At 32.9% G+C, this 17,487-nt stretch overlaps 1 protein-coding gene across 1 annotated transcript in view; it reads right to left on the reverse strand.

The window, feature by feature from the left end:
• Positions 1-17,487, reverse strand: part of LOC114331012 (choline O-acetyltransferase) — a 74,717-nt gene that overhangs the window by 20,617 nt on the left and 36,613 nt on the right. The window contains exon 2 of the mRNA XM_050645913.1: positions 16,617-16,811. Coding sequence (XP_050501870.1) covers positions 16,617-16,811 — 195 coding nt within the window. The remainder of the gene's footprint in view (positions 1-16,616; positions 16,812-17,487) is intronic.

The following is a 17,487-nucleotide window of genomic DNA, read 5'->3' on the forward strand; positions in this document are numbered from 1 at the left end:
GGGCAGAATTAAGGGGAAAAGATCCATAGGTAGAAGAAGAATTTCCTGGCTGAGAAACTTAAGAGAGTGGTATAGTTACAGCTCAGTAGATCTTTTCAGAGCTGCCGCCAATAAGGTACGGATAACTGTGATGATAGCCAACCTTCGATATGAGAAGGAACTACAAGAAGAAGAAAAAGGATTTTAGTTTGAATATAGAGAATTTGAAATTGTTCCTTAAAGTAATGATTATGATAATAGAAGGTGAAGTGCTTTTTCTTTTGGCTCTTGTTCTTAAACTATTTGCTAAGTTGTTGTTTATCCTGATGACTGGTTGTCCTTTCTTTTTATGTGTTTACTCTTATTTGTTTGATATTCAATTCTATCTCGAATATATTTTTTGACATGGGAATTTCTGTTAACCTATGTAACATGCTATGGTAGTCAAGTATATTCAAATGGGAAATAAGCCACAATTTTACCTAAAAATGATTTTATTAACGGTTCGACGCCCAAGTCGGGTGTCGTTGTCAAAATACAAAATAATACTAAATAAACAAAAATGTTGTTGCTTAGTAAAAAATTCTTCAAATAATTTATTTAATCTGACTCATTTATATCGGCAATTAAGACACGTACTATACATTTTAAAGTAGACGACTTTAAAATGATATTGCCAATATTGATGAGTTGCGTTCCTGGGACGACTTTACTAAAGGATAGTTCATTCGATTACATGAAATCAATCCCAACTCAAGAATATCCTGCCAAATGCAACGGTGGCACTAAAATTCTCGCGTTAGAGATTAAAATTCGTTAGATATAAATGAGTCAGATTAAATAAATTATTTGAAGAATTTTTTACTAAGCAACAACATTTTTGTTTATTTAGTATTATTTTGTATTTTGACAACGGCACCCGACTTGGGCGTCGAAACGTTAATAAAATCATTTTTAGGTAAAATTGTGGCTTATTTCCCATTTGAATATACTTGATTATAAAAATGCCACAAGAAAATAGCTTCAGAACAACATGCTATGGTAGGTTGCAAATTTATGTTGTATAGGATAGGATGATAGTTGTGTAGAGTGGTGTTGGTATAGGTTTATGAAATACGGAGAACTCATGTTTGTTTTCCAGTCTGATAATTTTTAAATATGGAAAATTTGTAGATTAATGCTGTTCTGTTTCTATTGCAATTTCGATTTGACAATGAAGTGAATTAATGTAAGCTAAGAATTGTTCAAGTTACACAAATAAAAAACTGCTTTTACGTAAAAGTATTGTAATTTCTTAGTTATTGAAGAAATTCTTCTACTGAATAATAAGGTCTTTCAGATATATCTGCTTTTGTCATTTTACGGAGTTTGGGAAAGATGTTGCAGATTTAAGTTGCACAGGGAAACGGTTGTGTAGATTTTTGCAGAATATAATATATATTTCTTTACTAACTACTAGATCGGTAAATAGATATTAACGGCAGAATTTGTGGTGGAATAGTCATGACTTGCTGGAAAAACATGTAGATTTGTAGATGGTTACGAATTAAGCAACCAGTTTCTAAAATGTTTAAATGAGGAAATGTTCAAATCCCGTGGTCTTTGAAGTAGCTTCTGCAATGTGTTGTTCTTCTGAGGCCAAATGGGAGATCTCATTGCCCTTTTTTGCAATTTAAAAATAACATCGTATTTGGCATCTGCACCAGAACCCCAAAAAGGAAGACCATAACGAAGATGCGACTCGAACAACGAAAAATATTATTTTGGAAGAGGCTAAATTGATTTCCTTCGAAACAGATCTTATTGCATAGTAAGCTGAGAATAGTTTCTTGCTTGACACATAGATATGAAGGGACCATTTATTGTTGCTATCGGTACCCCGTCAAAATAGCCCCGTCAAAAAAGCTCCGACAAAATAGCCCCGACATAATATCCCGCACACAAAATAGCTCCGACAAAATAGCCTGCAGACAAAATAGCCGCGGAATAATAGCCCGCCGACAAAATAGCCCCGACAAAAAAGCTCCCTTCAGAATTCATCATGAAATAGTTCCTTAACCTTTAACTACACGCGCTGGCGTACTTTGTACGCCAGATATAAGAATTCTACTGGAAATATATTTAAAAATTTAATTTTTGACCTTGCTTATTTTTCTAACCTATCACTGGAATGTGCTTTACAATTTGGTTTTAGTTTCGTTATAATCGGCGTTCTGGAAAGATCGTAATTTACATTTTATTATTTGTTGTTTCCGGTGGTGGACAATATACCCCAGGATTATATTACTATAAATCGTAATATAAGTACATATTTTAATTGTTTTTTAGTCATTATGGCAAAAAAATTATTTTTCTTTGTAAACAATGCTTTTTCTCCTGTAAAAAATCACATTTAAAAAATTTTTTATTAGTAATTTTATTTATCATGGAATGCAGTTATTCCATGATTCCAGTTATAAATCCCAATTGGCTTACTGAAAAGGAACTCCAAGTATTCACTGATGCCGAATAAGGTTTATAACAAACAACTAAGTGTATTTTTTCAAAAAAAATTAAACAAATCCGCTGTTTTTAAGTGTATTTTCTTGTGGCGTGCAAAGTACGCCACGCGTGTAGTTATGTTATAACTTGATGCGCGGGTAGTTAAAGGTTAAGAATACATTTTTTCGGAAATGGTAATTATCCTCGATTCAGACGTTTATTTTAACGACATTAAATAAAAATGGTCTTTTCAGAGAATTCGAGTCCTGTCTTCCCTGCTTCTTGGAAGTTTAAACATTTAAGTTAAGCGAAAATGAATGTTTATTTATGATATAAACATTTTTTTCTGTTTTCGGGCAACAGTAAAATGCATTTTAAATTAAATAAATTAAATACATTCTTCCTTTTTGTCAAATAATTTAAATTAAAAAAAAGTTTTTGGACACCTTGTATAAATAATTATGTAATTGTTTACAAGAGGCTGTTTTAGCCGGGGCTATTTTAGCCGGGGCTGTTTTGACCGGGGCTATTTTGTGTTCGGGCTATTTTGACGGGAGTTATTTTTTCGAGGCTATTTTGTGTTCGGGCTATTTTGACGGGGCTTTTTTGACGGGGGTGTTCTGACCGGGGTATTTTTACGGGTCACGTTGCTATCTAAAAAAATACCAAGAAATTTTACAGAATCGACCGTACTGATATGGCTGTTATTAAGAGGTAAGGATTGAAGAGCTCCTTTATAGGATAATGCTACTGTTTTATCTAGAGAATAGAGTCTGTATCATTTGCTCTAACCAGTTGTTTTCTATTATCCTAGTTAAATTGAAACCATTTCAAAGGAATACCTTGAATTCCGTAGAAATTTAGTTTTTTCATCAAAATGTCATGATTTCCACAATCAAAAGCTTTGGCATAGTCACAAAAAACAGTGACAGTGCAAGCGAAGATTATTCTTCAGTGCTTGATAAACCTCATGTAGTACAGAAAACATGACATCAGTGGTACATTCATTATTTAAAAAGCAGAACTGACTGTGTGATAAAATGTTCTTTTCAACTAGAAAGGACATAAGTCGGATTTTTATGAGTCTCTCAATAGTTTTGCAGTACCGGTAGTACCGGTAGTAATGCAATAGATCTGTAATTGCAGGCATTAGATTTTTCATCACCCATATGAAGAAGGATAATGATGGCTGTCTTTAGGCTCTCCGGAAATTTAACTTTCTCAAAAGAATTATTAATTAGTGAGATGAGGACTTCTAACACATGTTGTGGGAGATTTGAGAAAAGTTTTATGGATAGTCCATCAGTAGGTACTACAGGAAGATTAGCTATTGAAACTATTGATTGTTTGTATCTCAGATGTAATGATTTAATTTGTAATCTAAAAGAATTTTTACTAGAAGAAGAAAAAGTAGATTGTTAAAATAGTGAAAATGGTTATAGCTTTGGCAGTTTTATGTATTTCGCTTTTTTTTGCAGAGCGCGTTAGATAAGCCGTTTTGTAAAAAACTATATAACAGAGTACTTATTATTATTAGAACTAGGATTTCTAATTCACTTTTGGTAAAAATTATAGTTGTACGGTTTTTATCTTTTTTCATTTTATCAAGGCCGTATGTATTTTAAACAAACTAAAACGTATTTGCATATAAAATCCCCACTAATTCCAGTAATTTAGTCACACCTTTTCGGCTATCTTCTCTGCTGTTCTGGAGGCTTTCCTCCAGAGTGCCGTTTCTCAACTCGAAGCATCAAAAGCACTACTACACTACACCACCTATACCTAGGTCGGCAGCTGAATCGCGCCCAAATCCCCTGTGATTTGAAGAGCAAACAGCAGTAGCGCGCTGAACGTCCTCTCTCCCCGGGGGGATTAAAAATTATAATTGGATACAAGAGGGTGGAATCCGTCGTGCTATAACTTGTGCAATTTTGAGGATTAGCCGTTCTGTTTGACTAAAAACTTAATTTTTGAGGTCAACAGAATTAATTAATTGGACTGATTGTTTCTAGATAACGCATCCAATTTGTAAATTACAGATTTTTATGCAGTTAATTAAACTTGATCAATATAGGAGAGGCAATGCAGTAATAAAAAGCTCTAAATTTTCCGCAGTAGATAAATCGCTATGCTGCATTCCATTCGGAGGAGTGTCAGGAATGTTTGTGAACAAAATTGATGTGTGGGAGATGAAAAATATCCCACAAAATATCCCGGATAAAATATCCCCAAGAAATATTTGCTGCCGAATAGTTCTCTAAAAAGTCTTGGATTTAAAATATTGTTTATTATATTTTTATTTCAATTATTCTAATTGTTTAAAAAGTAGTAAACTTTGTATCTAGGGTTTTTCGTTGTTTTCCTCGTAATACGAGAGATGTCGCTAGATTGCGTCTCAAAAGGTGGAATCATTGTATCGCGATGGTTTCCCTTAAATAGGCAGATTGTTTATGTTCCTTTCAGAGTTGTGACTGCATAGCTTCACTAAGGAGGCATGAGGATGCTGAAATAGCTATATGGAGATGGTGGTCCAACTCTGAATCGAATATAAACAAAAATCTGCATTTATCAAATCTCTAAAAGTTTTCCCGTGAATCGACGCAAATGTTTTTCAGTCTCATTTCGTTAGAGATAACAATCGCCATGAAACCACTTATTTTCACAAAAATAATGATTATCAATTAAAATTAAGCATGAATTGTAATTTCGATTACCAAATTTCTAATTCCAATTGTAAGTTTTTTCAAAAATCGTGGAAGATATGGGGATTGAGCTAAGGCTGTGGGAATCATGTTGTAATTATTTGCTTAAATGTTTGCTCACTCTGCTTTGAATAACTCTGTTTAAAACATTGCCTATTCGTGATGGTAACTGCTGTTCCTGAAAACGAAAATTTTGATTGTAATGCAAAGAGAGGGGCAGATACCAATAGCGATCATTCTCTAACGATAGCCAAACTTAAACAAGAGCTGCCAAGAAACCCAAGAACAGCAAAAGAAAGATTAACATACAAGATAGAATTACTTACACAAGAAAAAACGGCAAACAGATTTGTGGCAGAGATAAATAAAAGACTTCATAACCCGACCGCAGAAGATATTAATGAAGAATGGAAGAATATACTATTGTGTTTCAATTTATCAATCAAAGATAGAATACAATTTTTATTTTTTTAATATAACGCGGGCACATCAATTTGATACACCCTGTATATTGATTTGTAAATATTTATTAGCAGTCAGCTTTCAACGCAAAGTGGTTTCTCCTAAATAAGTTTTTCCCTGAAAAATAACAGACATTTGTAAATAAAAGTGAAGTGAAAGTTGTTTAGGATTATGATTTTAAACCGATTGTTTATTACGGGAAAAGATAAAACCACAGGTAAATATAATTAGTAGTTTTTAGAAAAATAGAGGTAAAGAGAATTGGAATTTTAAATATGTTTGTTTAATGACAGGAATATTTAGAAAATTTCCGAAAAGTCATTAGTTTTGAGTAGAATTATTGTGTGAAAGAATGACTGGTTTTTTCGAGTGAAACAGAGGGAGGTGGAGAGAGAAATGTTTCTGATTGGCTTGGCAATTTGGAATGGGGAAAGTTTTGTTTGGATGTTGAGACAGTTTTGGAAGGAGGAATTCATTGTGTTACCGGCATCCGAAGGAAGCAGTCAAAAGTTTTCGTGAGTAGTTCAGCAGCAAGTACTAGTGTTTTGTTTTGATAGTGAGAGTAGCCGAAAAGTGGTACGAGAGACAAATCAAATCGAGAAGAAATACCTCTTTGATTCTGTAAAGTCCAAGAGAGTAAGTTACAAGAATTATCATTATTAAAATTATTTGTGACACCAAGTAAAAAAGATACTTGGGTCTCAGGAGATTATTGTTGAGAGAAAGAGAGGAGAGAGATTTGGAGTTTATTGAACGAGTACTGGTCAAAAGGAGCCTGGCTTGTGTTTTGGGAGAAATAGTTGCTGGTTTGCTGCTGGTTTTTTTGCTGAGAACGGAGAGGGCTTTGATTGGTAGCCTAACATAATCAACAAGGAAGAGCTGTTTGGGTCAAGAGGAGACATCATTGTGTGTGAATCAAAAAGGTCAGTCAATAACCTATGTGATGGATATTTTTTATAATCAGAAGTTAATTTTTTTACGTAAAAGCATATGCATTTAAGATTCCAACATTTCAAAAATTTAATAGGAAATATAAGTAATTTGCGAATACCAAATTTGTTTGTTTAGCTTGTTTTATTAATAGTATCAAGAACAAAGCGATAAATATTTGTTTTGAATTAGATTAATTTATATGGTAATAGTTTCTTTTGGACAGTTATGCACACAGGATTTAATTAATAAATTTACAGAGCATTGCTTTTGATAATAAAGGTATTTGTATGTGTTTATTTATGATTTTTCTATTTATCTCCTTTTCCTATTTTATCCCGATAAGGATCAACTAAGGGATACTGAAGCCACGAGAAAGGATAAGTATAACCTAAGAGAATTTAATTAATTTTTTTTTTTGACAAAACGCACCCTGAGATGTTTTCTTAATAATTTTATGTATGATTTGCGTTAATTAAATAAGTGATCAAATAAATAATAATTAATATCAAAATAATAAGAAGCAGATCATAACAATACAGATAGCGATGACATAAGCAACGGAACTATGTCTAGGAAAAGTACAAGCAGAGAAACGAAGAGACTGGTTTGACGAGGATTGAAAAATAGCATTGATACGTAGAAATAAAGCAAAAGTAGAAAAAGACAAAAATAATACACAGGATACTACAGAAACATATAAACTGGCAAGAAGAAAAGTAAAACAAATCTGCAGGAAAAAGAAAAGAGAACATCTTGAAAAACAGTTGAAAACAATAAAAGAATCGTACATAAACAAGGAAATAAGAAATTTCTACCAAGAAGTAAAAAAATCCCGAGGAACGGCAAAGAGTAAAACAAGTTACTGTAGAGGTAAAGACGGTGTGCTTTTAGGAGAAACAACAGAAAAATTGAACAGATGGGCGGAGTATTTTGAAGAACTATTAAATGCAAATAAACAAGCAGAACCCCAGGAAATAAAACAATATCAACAGGATAACACAGAACAAAAACGGGAAGAAGAACCAACACTACAAGAAGTAAAAGAAGCAATATTGAAGCAAAAAAATAACAAAAGCGCAGGAGAAAGCGGAATCCCGGCAGAAATCGTTAAAGCAGGAGGAGAAAAGCTGCAAGAAAAAATTTTCCGACTAATATTAACAGTCTGGCAAAAAGAAGAAATGCCGCAACAATGGAACAATGCACTCATCTGTCCAATCTACAAAAAAGGTGATGAAACAAATTGTGAAAATTATAGAGGAATATCGTTATTACAAGTAGCCTATAAAATACTTGCAAAAATCATCCGAAATATATTGCAGAAGGAAGTAAACAAGATCATTGGAAAATACCAAGGAGGTTTTACACCAGGAAGATCAACAACAGATCAAATATGTTTATTAAAACTAATACAGAGCAACAGCTACGAACAAAATTTGGGACTAAATATGTTGTTCATTGACTTTAAACAGGCTTACGACTCAGTAGACCGAAATCTGCTATATGAAGCAATGAGATCCTTAGGTATTTCAGAAAAGCTGGTTAAATTAGTGAGAATGGCGCTCAACAATACAAAGAACAGAATAACAATGGAAGGAAATTTTTCAAAACAATTCACAGTGAATAAAGGACTGAAACAGGATCACCCTCTATCCACAGACTTATTTAACTTGGTACTAGAACACATAGTAAGAAGGATAAACATTAGTACAAGCGGTACCATATTTAACAACAGACAGCAGTTTATAGCTTACGCTGATGAACTAGTCATCCTAACAAGAACAAAGGAACACCTCCAAAAAATCTTCCAAAAGTTCGAAGCAGAAGCAAAAAGGTATGGATTAAGAATCAACCAAGGAAAAACATAGAATACATGGTAATGAAAGGAGATATAAATAAAGAGGATAACTATATAAAAATGAAAGGAGAAGGAGATGAATATAAATTTAAGGAAGTATCAGAATTCGAATACCTGGGAGTGACTGTAACCAATACTGGAAGGGAAGAAAAAGAAATAGATAAAAGATTATTTGAAGGGAAGTCGAGTTGTGAGTTCCTTAAACACGATATTAAAAGCAAAAAATGTATCAAGAAACGCGAAAATCAGAATTTATGAAACGATAATACGACCCACAGTGTTGTATGCCAGCGAAACGTGGGTAATGAATCAACAAGAGGAGAAAAAGATACAGATATGGGAAAGGAAAGTCTTGAGAAAGATTTTTGGAGGGATACAGATAGCGGAGAAAACCTGGAGGAGACGAACAAATGAAGCAGTAATGAGGATGGATGGGAGACCAAAAATAACGACAAGAATACGAGCCCAAAGAGTTAGATGGCTGGGACATATTACTCGAATGCCAGATAATAGAAACGTCAAACGAATATTGAATGACAGAGCATTGGGAAAAAGGAGACGAGGTCGCCCAATGACGAGATGGTTCGAGGTTGCAGAGAGGGATTTAGAAGAAATCGGGGTGAAGAACTGGAGAAAGAGTGCAAAGGACCGAAAAGAATGGAGAAATATTATCCAGAATTTAGAAGCCGTAGGCCTATGAGGCTTGTTAGCGCTGTTTTATATATAATGCAAAGAGACCTGTTTCTTTTTGTAAATTTAACGTCAAAAATATTTAGTCACCATCATCATCAATGGCGTTATAACTCTTCGATAAGCCGCGTTTACTTTTGCTTTCCGGTCCTGTGCCACTATTTTCCATTGTCTCACTCCCATTTACTCCTGATCTTCTCTGACAGCCTTCTCCTTCCACCTTTTTCTAGACCGTCCTACAGACCTTCTTCGATCTGGCCTCTCTCTGGGTTTGATTTTTGAATAAATTTTTCGCATGACTTATTCTAAGGCCAGGTTGAACAACAATGGGGACAACGGATCTTCCTGTCTCAGTTCAGGATTTACGCAGAAAGCATTTGATATTTTCCCTCCTATTTTAACTTGTGCAGTGGTGTTATTTACACACATTTGTGTTACCGCAGTTCTTGGGTATGCACAACTCGACCATATTGAATCATAAGACAGTTTGAAATCTATACAGATCTGATGCACGTCTTGATTATAGTAACAATACTTTTCAAGCATTTGTCTAATAACCAACTTAATCTTACAGTCCTGAAATCACACTGTTAGTCACCAACTATTTCTTCGGCGTACAGTAGTAATCTTTTTAGTAATACCGAAAAATATTTAGACATCAGTTTCAATTCAATGCAAGCAACATTTCAAAAACCTGCTTCAAAAGCTTTCAGAAGCTATGTCAAAAACCTGTGTTTTGCGTTTTCATAACAAAGCTAAACATTCGTAATAGCGCAAAAATTTTTCATGGATACACACTGATCCTCAATTACGTTTTATAAAAACCGAATATCAAATAATAATGACCATAAATTTGTTCCCCATAGCGCCAAAAAAGGTCAAAATAATTGAAAAAATGTGTAGGGCACAGTTGGATAAAACGGGATACCTAGCCTATTAGAGACATAACTAGTGCTGCTATCAATCGGACAACAACGAAAACTTGTTCTCAGTTGTCATTTTAACGTTTTCACTTCGTTTTACCTCGATGCCACTATTTGATGAAAAGTTGTTGTGTTTACAATTGTTTGACTCTATTTTTTTGGTACTTTGTACTTTTAAGTGCGTTGTTTTCTTCATTATATTGCCTACCCTACATGTATAAAAATATAATTCCGAATATATTTTAGAATATAATAATATTCTCATGTGTAGTCTATCTAATTTTACTTTCACGTTTAGACAGGAGCCATTTTTGTTTTGAAAAATGGCCGAGTTGGACAAAACGGGACACTTATAATTTGGATAAAATGGGATACAGTTTCTTATGTCCCGTTTTATCCACCTATTTATTTGTTGGCCTGTTAATTTTTAAATAGCGATATGAAGCGTGTTCTCATACCGCAGAAAAGAACAACATATTTTTATGTAATTTTTGTTCTGATATATCTACCTAGCCCTAAATAAATGGTCTTGTTTTTCATTTTGCAATAAAACATAAAAATCGCCTATTTTTAAGTTTCTGACTACTGAAAATATTGTTTTTTCAAGAGTAAATTTTGCTTCGCAGTGTTATGTCTACTTAGTTATACTGTTTAGATAATGTTATCCAAAAAATTAAATATTGTGAACCTAACCCATTTTATCCAACAGTGGTATGATAAAACGGGATGTGTAGTGTGTAGGACTTTGCTTAATTTTTTTTACTATTTTCCAGTTATTAAAAATAGCTAAAAATATATTTTTTGTGTGCTTGAATAAATGTTATACCTATAAAAAATAATAATATGAAAATTTCTTTACCATATTTTCGTAGTAAAAAAAAAGAATGGTATCCCGCTTTGTCCAACTCTCCCCTATAACTAAATTATGTAAGATTTTCAGGAAAATCTTTAAAACGATTTTTTTCCTTGGACCAAAACCGACAAATAGAACAGTACATTTGACAACGATCCAAAAACCCCAATTTCAGCTGATTTCATTACCAACCCCATCCGTCTTTCCAAATCAAATCACGCACCCCAAAACTTCCAAAAACTCCTCAACTTTTTTCCGTCTAAATGACAAGATCGCGTAGGTAGACGAGGCCATCGGTGGCAGCGGGACGGGGCGGGGCGATGCAAAGGGTGAAAATACTACGTTTACTTTCCGAATCGGCGATCAAACAATTTCCAAAGCTAACGAGATCATCGGGGCTTGGGGTTCCCCCAGGTCGCGCTCCGCTGCGTCTCGCTCCACTCACATGGACACATTTGCTTAATTGGATGTCTTCTGCGAAGTGCATCATCGCCAGAGATACGATACCGTTGTTTTTCGTCTGGTTACTCAATCAAAACTATATAAGTATGTCTAATTTAACTTCCTAAACTGGAGATGTTTCGTTACGAATTAATTGAGTTGCTGCTCTTAGTCCCTTCTTTCACGGTTTTTGCTCTAAATTTTAAAGAACCGCTTGGATTGACATGAAATTTGGCACACGTATAGCTTACGTATCAAAGAAAAAAAGTGATATTGTGACAATGTGTGCTTTTGCCCTGGGGGTGAGTTTAACCCCCCTTTGGAGGTGAAAAAATATATGTCCGGAAATGGATAAACTGACTAATTTTAAGTAACTTTTGTTCTATAGAGCTTTTTTGCCAAGTCAACACTTTTCGAGTTATTTGCGAGTGAACATGTTCATTTTTCAACAAAATAACCACATTTTTAGACGGTTTTTCGCAAATGACTCAAAAAGTAAGTGTTTTGTCGAAAAAAACGTTCTTGGCAAAAATATAGCATATAAAAAAGTAAAAAAAAAATGGTCTATGTGTTAGGTCTCTGGATCTAGCAGAACCAGAGTTATAGCCAATGAAAAATAGATTCTTATTCACCAAATTTCAAATAGAATATTTCGACGTGAAATATCCAAAAAAATAAGCACTTTTTGGGAAAACCTATTATAACTTTTTTAAAGTGTTCAAAAAAGCTTTATTTCTGTTTTTACAAAAAGTTTCTAGCATTAAATTTAAGCAAGTTACGCTCAAAATAAAGTTGGTCTCTTTTGTTATTGCAAAAAAAAATTGGGAAGACCACCCCCTAATTAGCGACTTAAATGAAATTAATCGTTACCTCTCCACATATTATTTTACTTATGTTGTGTTTATATGATCTGTAAGTTTCATCGATTCAAAGTGCTTATTTTGGAAAAAATTTGGTTTTAAAGTAAAATTTTTAAAAATTTAAACTTTGAAAAATATGCTTTTTTTCAAAATAACTTAAAAATTGTTAGAGATACCAAAAATCTCGAAAAACAAGAAAAGTCAGATTTGCTTTTCTGAATATCATGTATTTTTTGTTTAACGATTAAGTTTAGTTAAGATACTAATTAGAGGGTGATTTTCTCGATTTTTTTACCAAAACCAAAAGGGACTAACTTTATTTTGAGCGTAACTTGTTTAATTTTGATGCTAGAAATTTTTTTTATAAAACAAAAATGAAGCTTATTTTAAACGCTTTAAATAAGTTGTAATGAGTTTTCCCCGAAATGTGCTTCATTTTTGTTATTTCACGTTAAAATATTCCATTTGGATTTCGCCGAATATGAACCTACTTTTCATTAGCTATAACTCTGCTTCTACTAGGTGTAGAGACGTGATATATACAACATTTTTTTTAAAATTTTTTACAAGCTATATTTTTTCGACAAAATACTTACTATTTGAGTTATTTGCGAAAAACCGTCTAAAAGCGTGGTTATTTTGTTGAAAAAATGAACATATTCCCTGCCAAATAACTCGAAAAGTATTGACTTAGTGAAAAAACTCTATAGAATAAAAGTTACTTAAAATTAGCCAGTTTATCCATTTCCTGACTTTCTCTGGACGAACATTTTTTCACCCCCAAGAGGGGGTGAAAACCACCCCAGAGCAAAAGCACATATCGGCACAATATCACTTTTTTGTTTAACTTGTTAGCTATGTGTGTGTATGCCAAATTTCATGTCAATCCAAGCGGTTCTTTAAAATTTAGAGGTTTTGCAATATTTTACCGGGCTTTTGCCCGGTAAATAAAATATTTTGCAATACTTTAGAACGGACTATCTGGGTTTGACTCTTATTTAAAACTTTGGAATTGGTACTTAAAATCTGAACAAATATTCACTTTGATTTCAACTGTGTAATTTGGAGTTGCTAATTAGTGCAGTCAATGAAGGTGGATATGAGCTATTACCTCCGATTTCGTTCAACCTCCATCGATTTTCATAAAAATTGGTGAGTGATTAGAGGATACCTCAAAGAACAAAGGTGACATGGCGCTACCTTGCACTTTTGTCCTGGGGGTGGATGCCACCCCTTCTCGGGGGTGAAAATTTTTTATTAAAAATAACTCCATAAACCGATAGACGGACAAATTCTAAGCAAAATTTGTTATATAAAGTTATTAAAATAAATCAAAACTTTTTGAGTTATTAAAGATCAAAGATTTTAATTGTTCGTGAGAAAAATGCATGTTTTTAATCGATTTTTCATAAATAACTCAAAAACTATAAGTTTTTACAAAAAAGTTATTATTATCAAAATTGAGGCTAATAAAAAATCAAATAAACTCCTTACTAGAAAAACCTTTTTATGTTAACTAAAAGTAAGTTATAGGTAATTGAATGAAGAGGTTGAGGTTTTATTGGGTATGCAGCTGAATGAAAAACCAAGTTGTACATACTCTGTTTAACGAATCATTATATTTCGCCAATTCTCATTGGCATCTTCAGATGAAAGCTACAATATTATTTAAAAAATGGAATAAAATTACAATTCTTATTTTAATTTTTGACTTACTTAATTGAGGTTAGTGGTAAAAGATCTTAATGACATCAAAAATATTCTGCAATTTGATACAATGGTAGATATTTAATGTAGACTATTTTTGATGTCATTAATATCTTTTACCACTAACCTAAATTAAGTAAGTCAAAAATTAAAATAAGAATTGTAATTTTATACCATTTTTGAAATAATATTGTAGCTTTCATCTAAGATGCCAATGAGAATTGGCGAAATATAATGATTCGTTAACCAGAGCACAACTTGGTTTTTCATTCAGCTGCATACCCAATAAAACCTCAACCTCTTCATTTACCAGATCAGCTGTTATCTTAAAGAGGTAATTGAATGTATATTTCTTTCGTCGAGTACCCAAATCTAAGTATTCAACCTTAAATACCGGCAACATGATACATTTTATAACATAAACTTATTAAACATTTGTCAAAGTTCATAGAAATATCTATCAAATAAGCCCTCGAAGAAGTTGATAGCATTAAAATTTATGCACCAAAAGTGTGTCAAAATTTATCTTCTAAAAATTTTTCCAAAAAATGTTATTGTTTTTTTTTTTGTAAATAACTCCGTTAATTTTTAAGATATCAGGTTCACCTAAAAACTAATTAAAAGTTGATTCCAAGAGCTATTAAAAATGGTGAAATTAGTCTTTTAAACCTCTCACTTTTTTAACAATAAAAGGTTAAATGGCCCCGGTTAAATGCATTAAATGGTTCTCGCAGCAAAATTGAAATTTTAAACGTTCCTTTCTCGGTTATTTTTTACTCTATGGAAATACTAAATAGGCGAAGTATTTGGAATAGAAAAAACTAAAATTTAGTTATGCATCATTTTTTACGCATATTGAGTATTTTTGGAGTTATTATCAAAAGAAAATGAAAAGTACGATAATTTTAAACATTCTGATTTTTTTAAATTGTATCTTTTTTTCAAAAATATGCATTCTAAACCGGTGAAAATTATTGAAATCATTAACGATGTTAACCTAAAGAAATTGTTGTGAGGATTACTACAAATTTTAATTTTTGTGGAAATGGCGTATGTTTTATTTTTCACATTTTTCTAAAAAAATCGAAATGGTTCTCTTATTTTCATCATCATTTGCTTAATTTTGATGCTATTAACTTCTACTGGAGTCCATTTGATAGGTACTCCAAAGTACTTTGACAAATGCTTAACAAGTATATTCTATAAAATTCAGTTTTCCCGTTATGTAAGCTTGAATACTTAGATTTGAGTACTCATCGAAAAAAATATACATTCAATTACCCATAACTCATTTTGAAATAACATCAGTTTAGTTCTTTAAGTGGGGAGTGTATTAAATTTTTTATTATCTTTAATTTTGGTAATAATAGTTTTTTTGCAAAAGCTTATAGTTTTTGAGTAATACATGAAAAACATCTTTAAAACATGCATTTTTTTAAGAAAAAATTAAATTTTTGATATTTAATAACTCAAAAAGTATTGATTTATGTTCTTAACTTTATATAACAAATTTTGCTTAGAAGTTGCCCCTCTATCGATTTCTGCTATTTTTTTTATTAAAAAAAAATTCACCCCCGAGAAGGGGTGGCATCCACCCCCAGGGTAAAAGCGCAAGTTGGCATCATGTCCCCTTTGTTCCTTGAATATCTTCTAACTACTCACCAATTTTCATGAAAATCGATGAAGGTTCAACGAAATCGAAGGTGAAAACCTTCAGTGACTCCACTAAATTACTGTCCGTAATATCTGTAGGGCCTGATAATGTCGAAGCTGAATTTTTAAAACTCTTGGAGGAAGAAGGAATAAACTGGATCACGACTGTCTTCAATAAAATATACAATACATTAATCATCCCTGATAAATGGCGAAAATCAGAATTCATAGCGATACCTAAAAAACAGGGGGATAAAAAGTGCGAAGAATATCGAACAATCAGCCTAATGAGCCATATGTTGAAACTATATCTTAGAGTCATCCATGGAAGAATTTATAAGAAGTGCGAGGAACAAAAATATCGGACAGACAGTTCGGGTTCATAAATGCAGTGGGTACCAGAGAGGCACTTTTCGGAGTACAGGTCCTGATTCAAAGACGCAGAAACGTTAACTGCGACGTATACGCGTATTTGATCGACTTTGAAAAGGCATTTGGCAGAGTCAACACCAAAAGATTATTAACATTTTAAAAGAAGCAGATTTGGATGGCCAAGACCTCAGAATAATTTCAGAACTCTACTGGAATTAGACCGCATATGGCATATATGAAAATTAACGGAGAAGAAATAGAACACATAAAAATACTACGTTGCGTTAGACAGGGATGCATCCTATCGCCGTTGATATTTAATATGCACTCAGAGAGAATTTTTAACGAGGCTCTATACGAAGAAAACGAAGGCAACCTTCTAAATGGAGAAAGAGTAAACAATATTAGATATGCCGACGACACCATGGTTATAACAGATATAGTTTAGAGTTTAGAGGAACTTCAGAGGCTAATGAACAGAATCAACGAATACAGTAAATAGTACGGACTAAAAGTTAATACCCAAATAACGAAACAAATGGTTATCAGCAAGGAGAATATAAACGGAACTCATCTATACATTAATCTGACGCAGATATAGCGCGTAAAACAGTATTGCTACCTAGGAACTATTATAAATGAGCAGTAAATTTTAAATTTTTCATCCTGTGATATTAGCGCATACAGTTTTATCTTGAAACTTACCCAATTATCTAACTTTTCCCTTCTGTTTTCCAGATATAGCTGAAGTTTGGAGCCATGGCCTCCTGGTTTGCCAAACTCTTCTATTATTTTGTGTATTCGTTCTTTTTCTTGATCACTGAGTAGTGGTTGCAGAGTTTTCTCATATTTCCGTAGAGTATTTTCAAGTGGTGGAACGGGTAACTTTGGTAGTTTTTCCTATAACAGAAGATTATAATATACACACTGGAAATGTAACTGTATTCTGAATAGACATTCAATAACGAAAATAAATTTCTACACGTTGGCGTTAAAAAAAATATTGTGACTTAAGAGCGTAGGCGCAAATATTTTACGGCTATCCCTACTTTTTCTTTCGTTACACCGCAAATTACATGTAGTAAAATTCTCACTGGTATCTATGGAGATTAGTTGACAACAGGGCCGGACTGGCTCATCAAAAAGGCGCCAACCCAAATTCTAAAAAAGGCACCAACCTAATCTCTGAACTATGGCGCCCGACCACCCACCCCCCTAATAAACTTTGAAATCCTAATGCATTGAATATTACTTGTAAATTTTTTAAGTTATATTAAGTTTCATTTATTTATTTAATATGCACTACATTCCTTGTAGGCCTAGGGCTTTACATTTCTACAATTACAACTTTACAATTTTACATAATACACATGATAGTATACTAATGTCTTATATTTAATTTTATTTAATTTCTATGTAAAAATTGCTCCACTGTATTCTATTTTTCGCCTTCTCTTTCTAGTCTGTAATTTCCATCGATCCTATATCGTTCTGAAACTTTTCTTGTCATCTTTTACTTGGGCTACCTCGTCTCCTTGTCCCAACTGGTCTACTTAGCAGTACCTTCTTTGGCATT

The sequence above is a fragment of the Diabrotica virgifera genome, chromosome 1, assembly GCF_917563875.1.
Source record: "Diabrotica virgifera virgifera chromosome 1, PGI_DIABVI_V3a".
NCBI classification, from domain to species: domain Eukaryota; kingdom Metazoa; phylum Arthropoda; class Insecta; order Coleoptera; family Chrysomelidae; genus Diabrotica; species Diabrotica virgifera.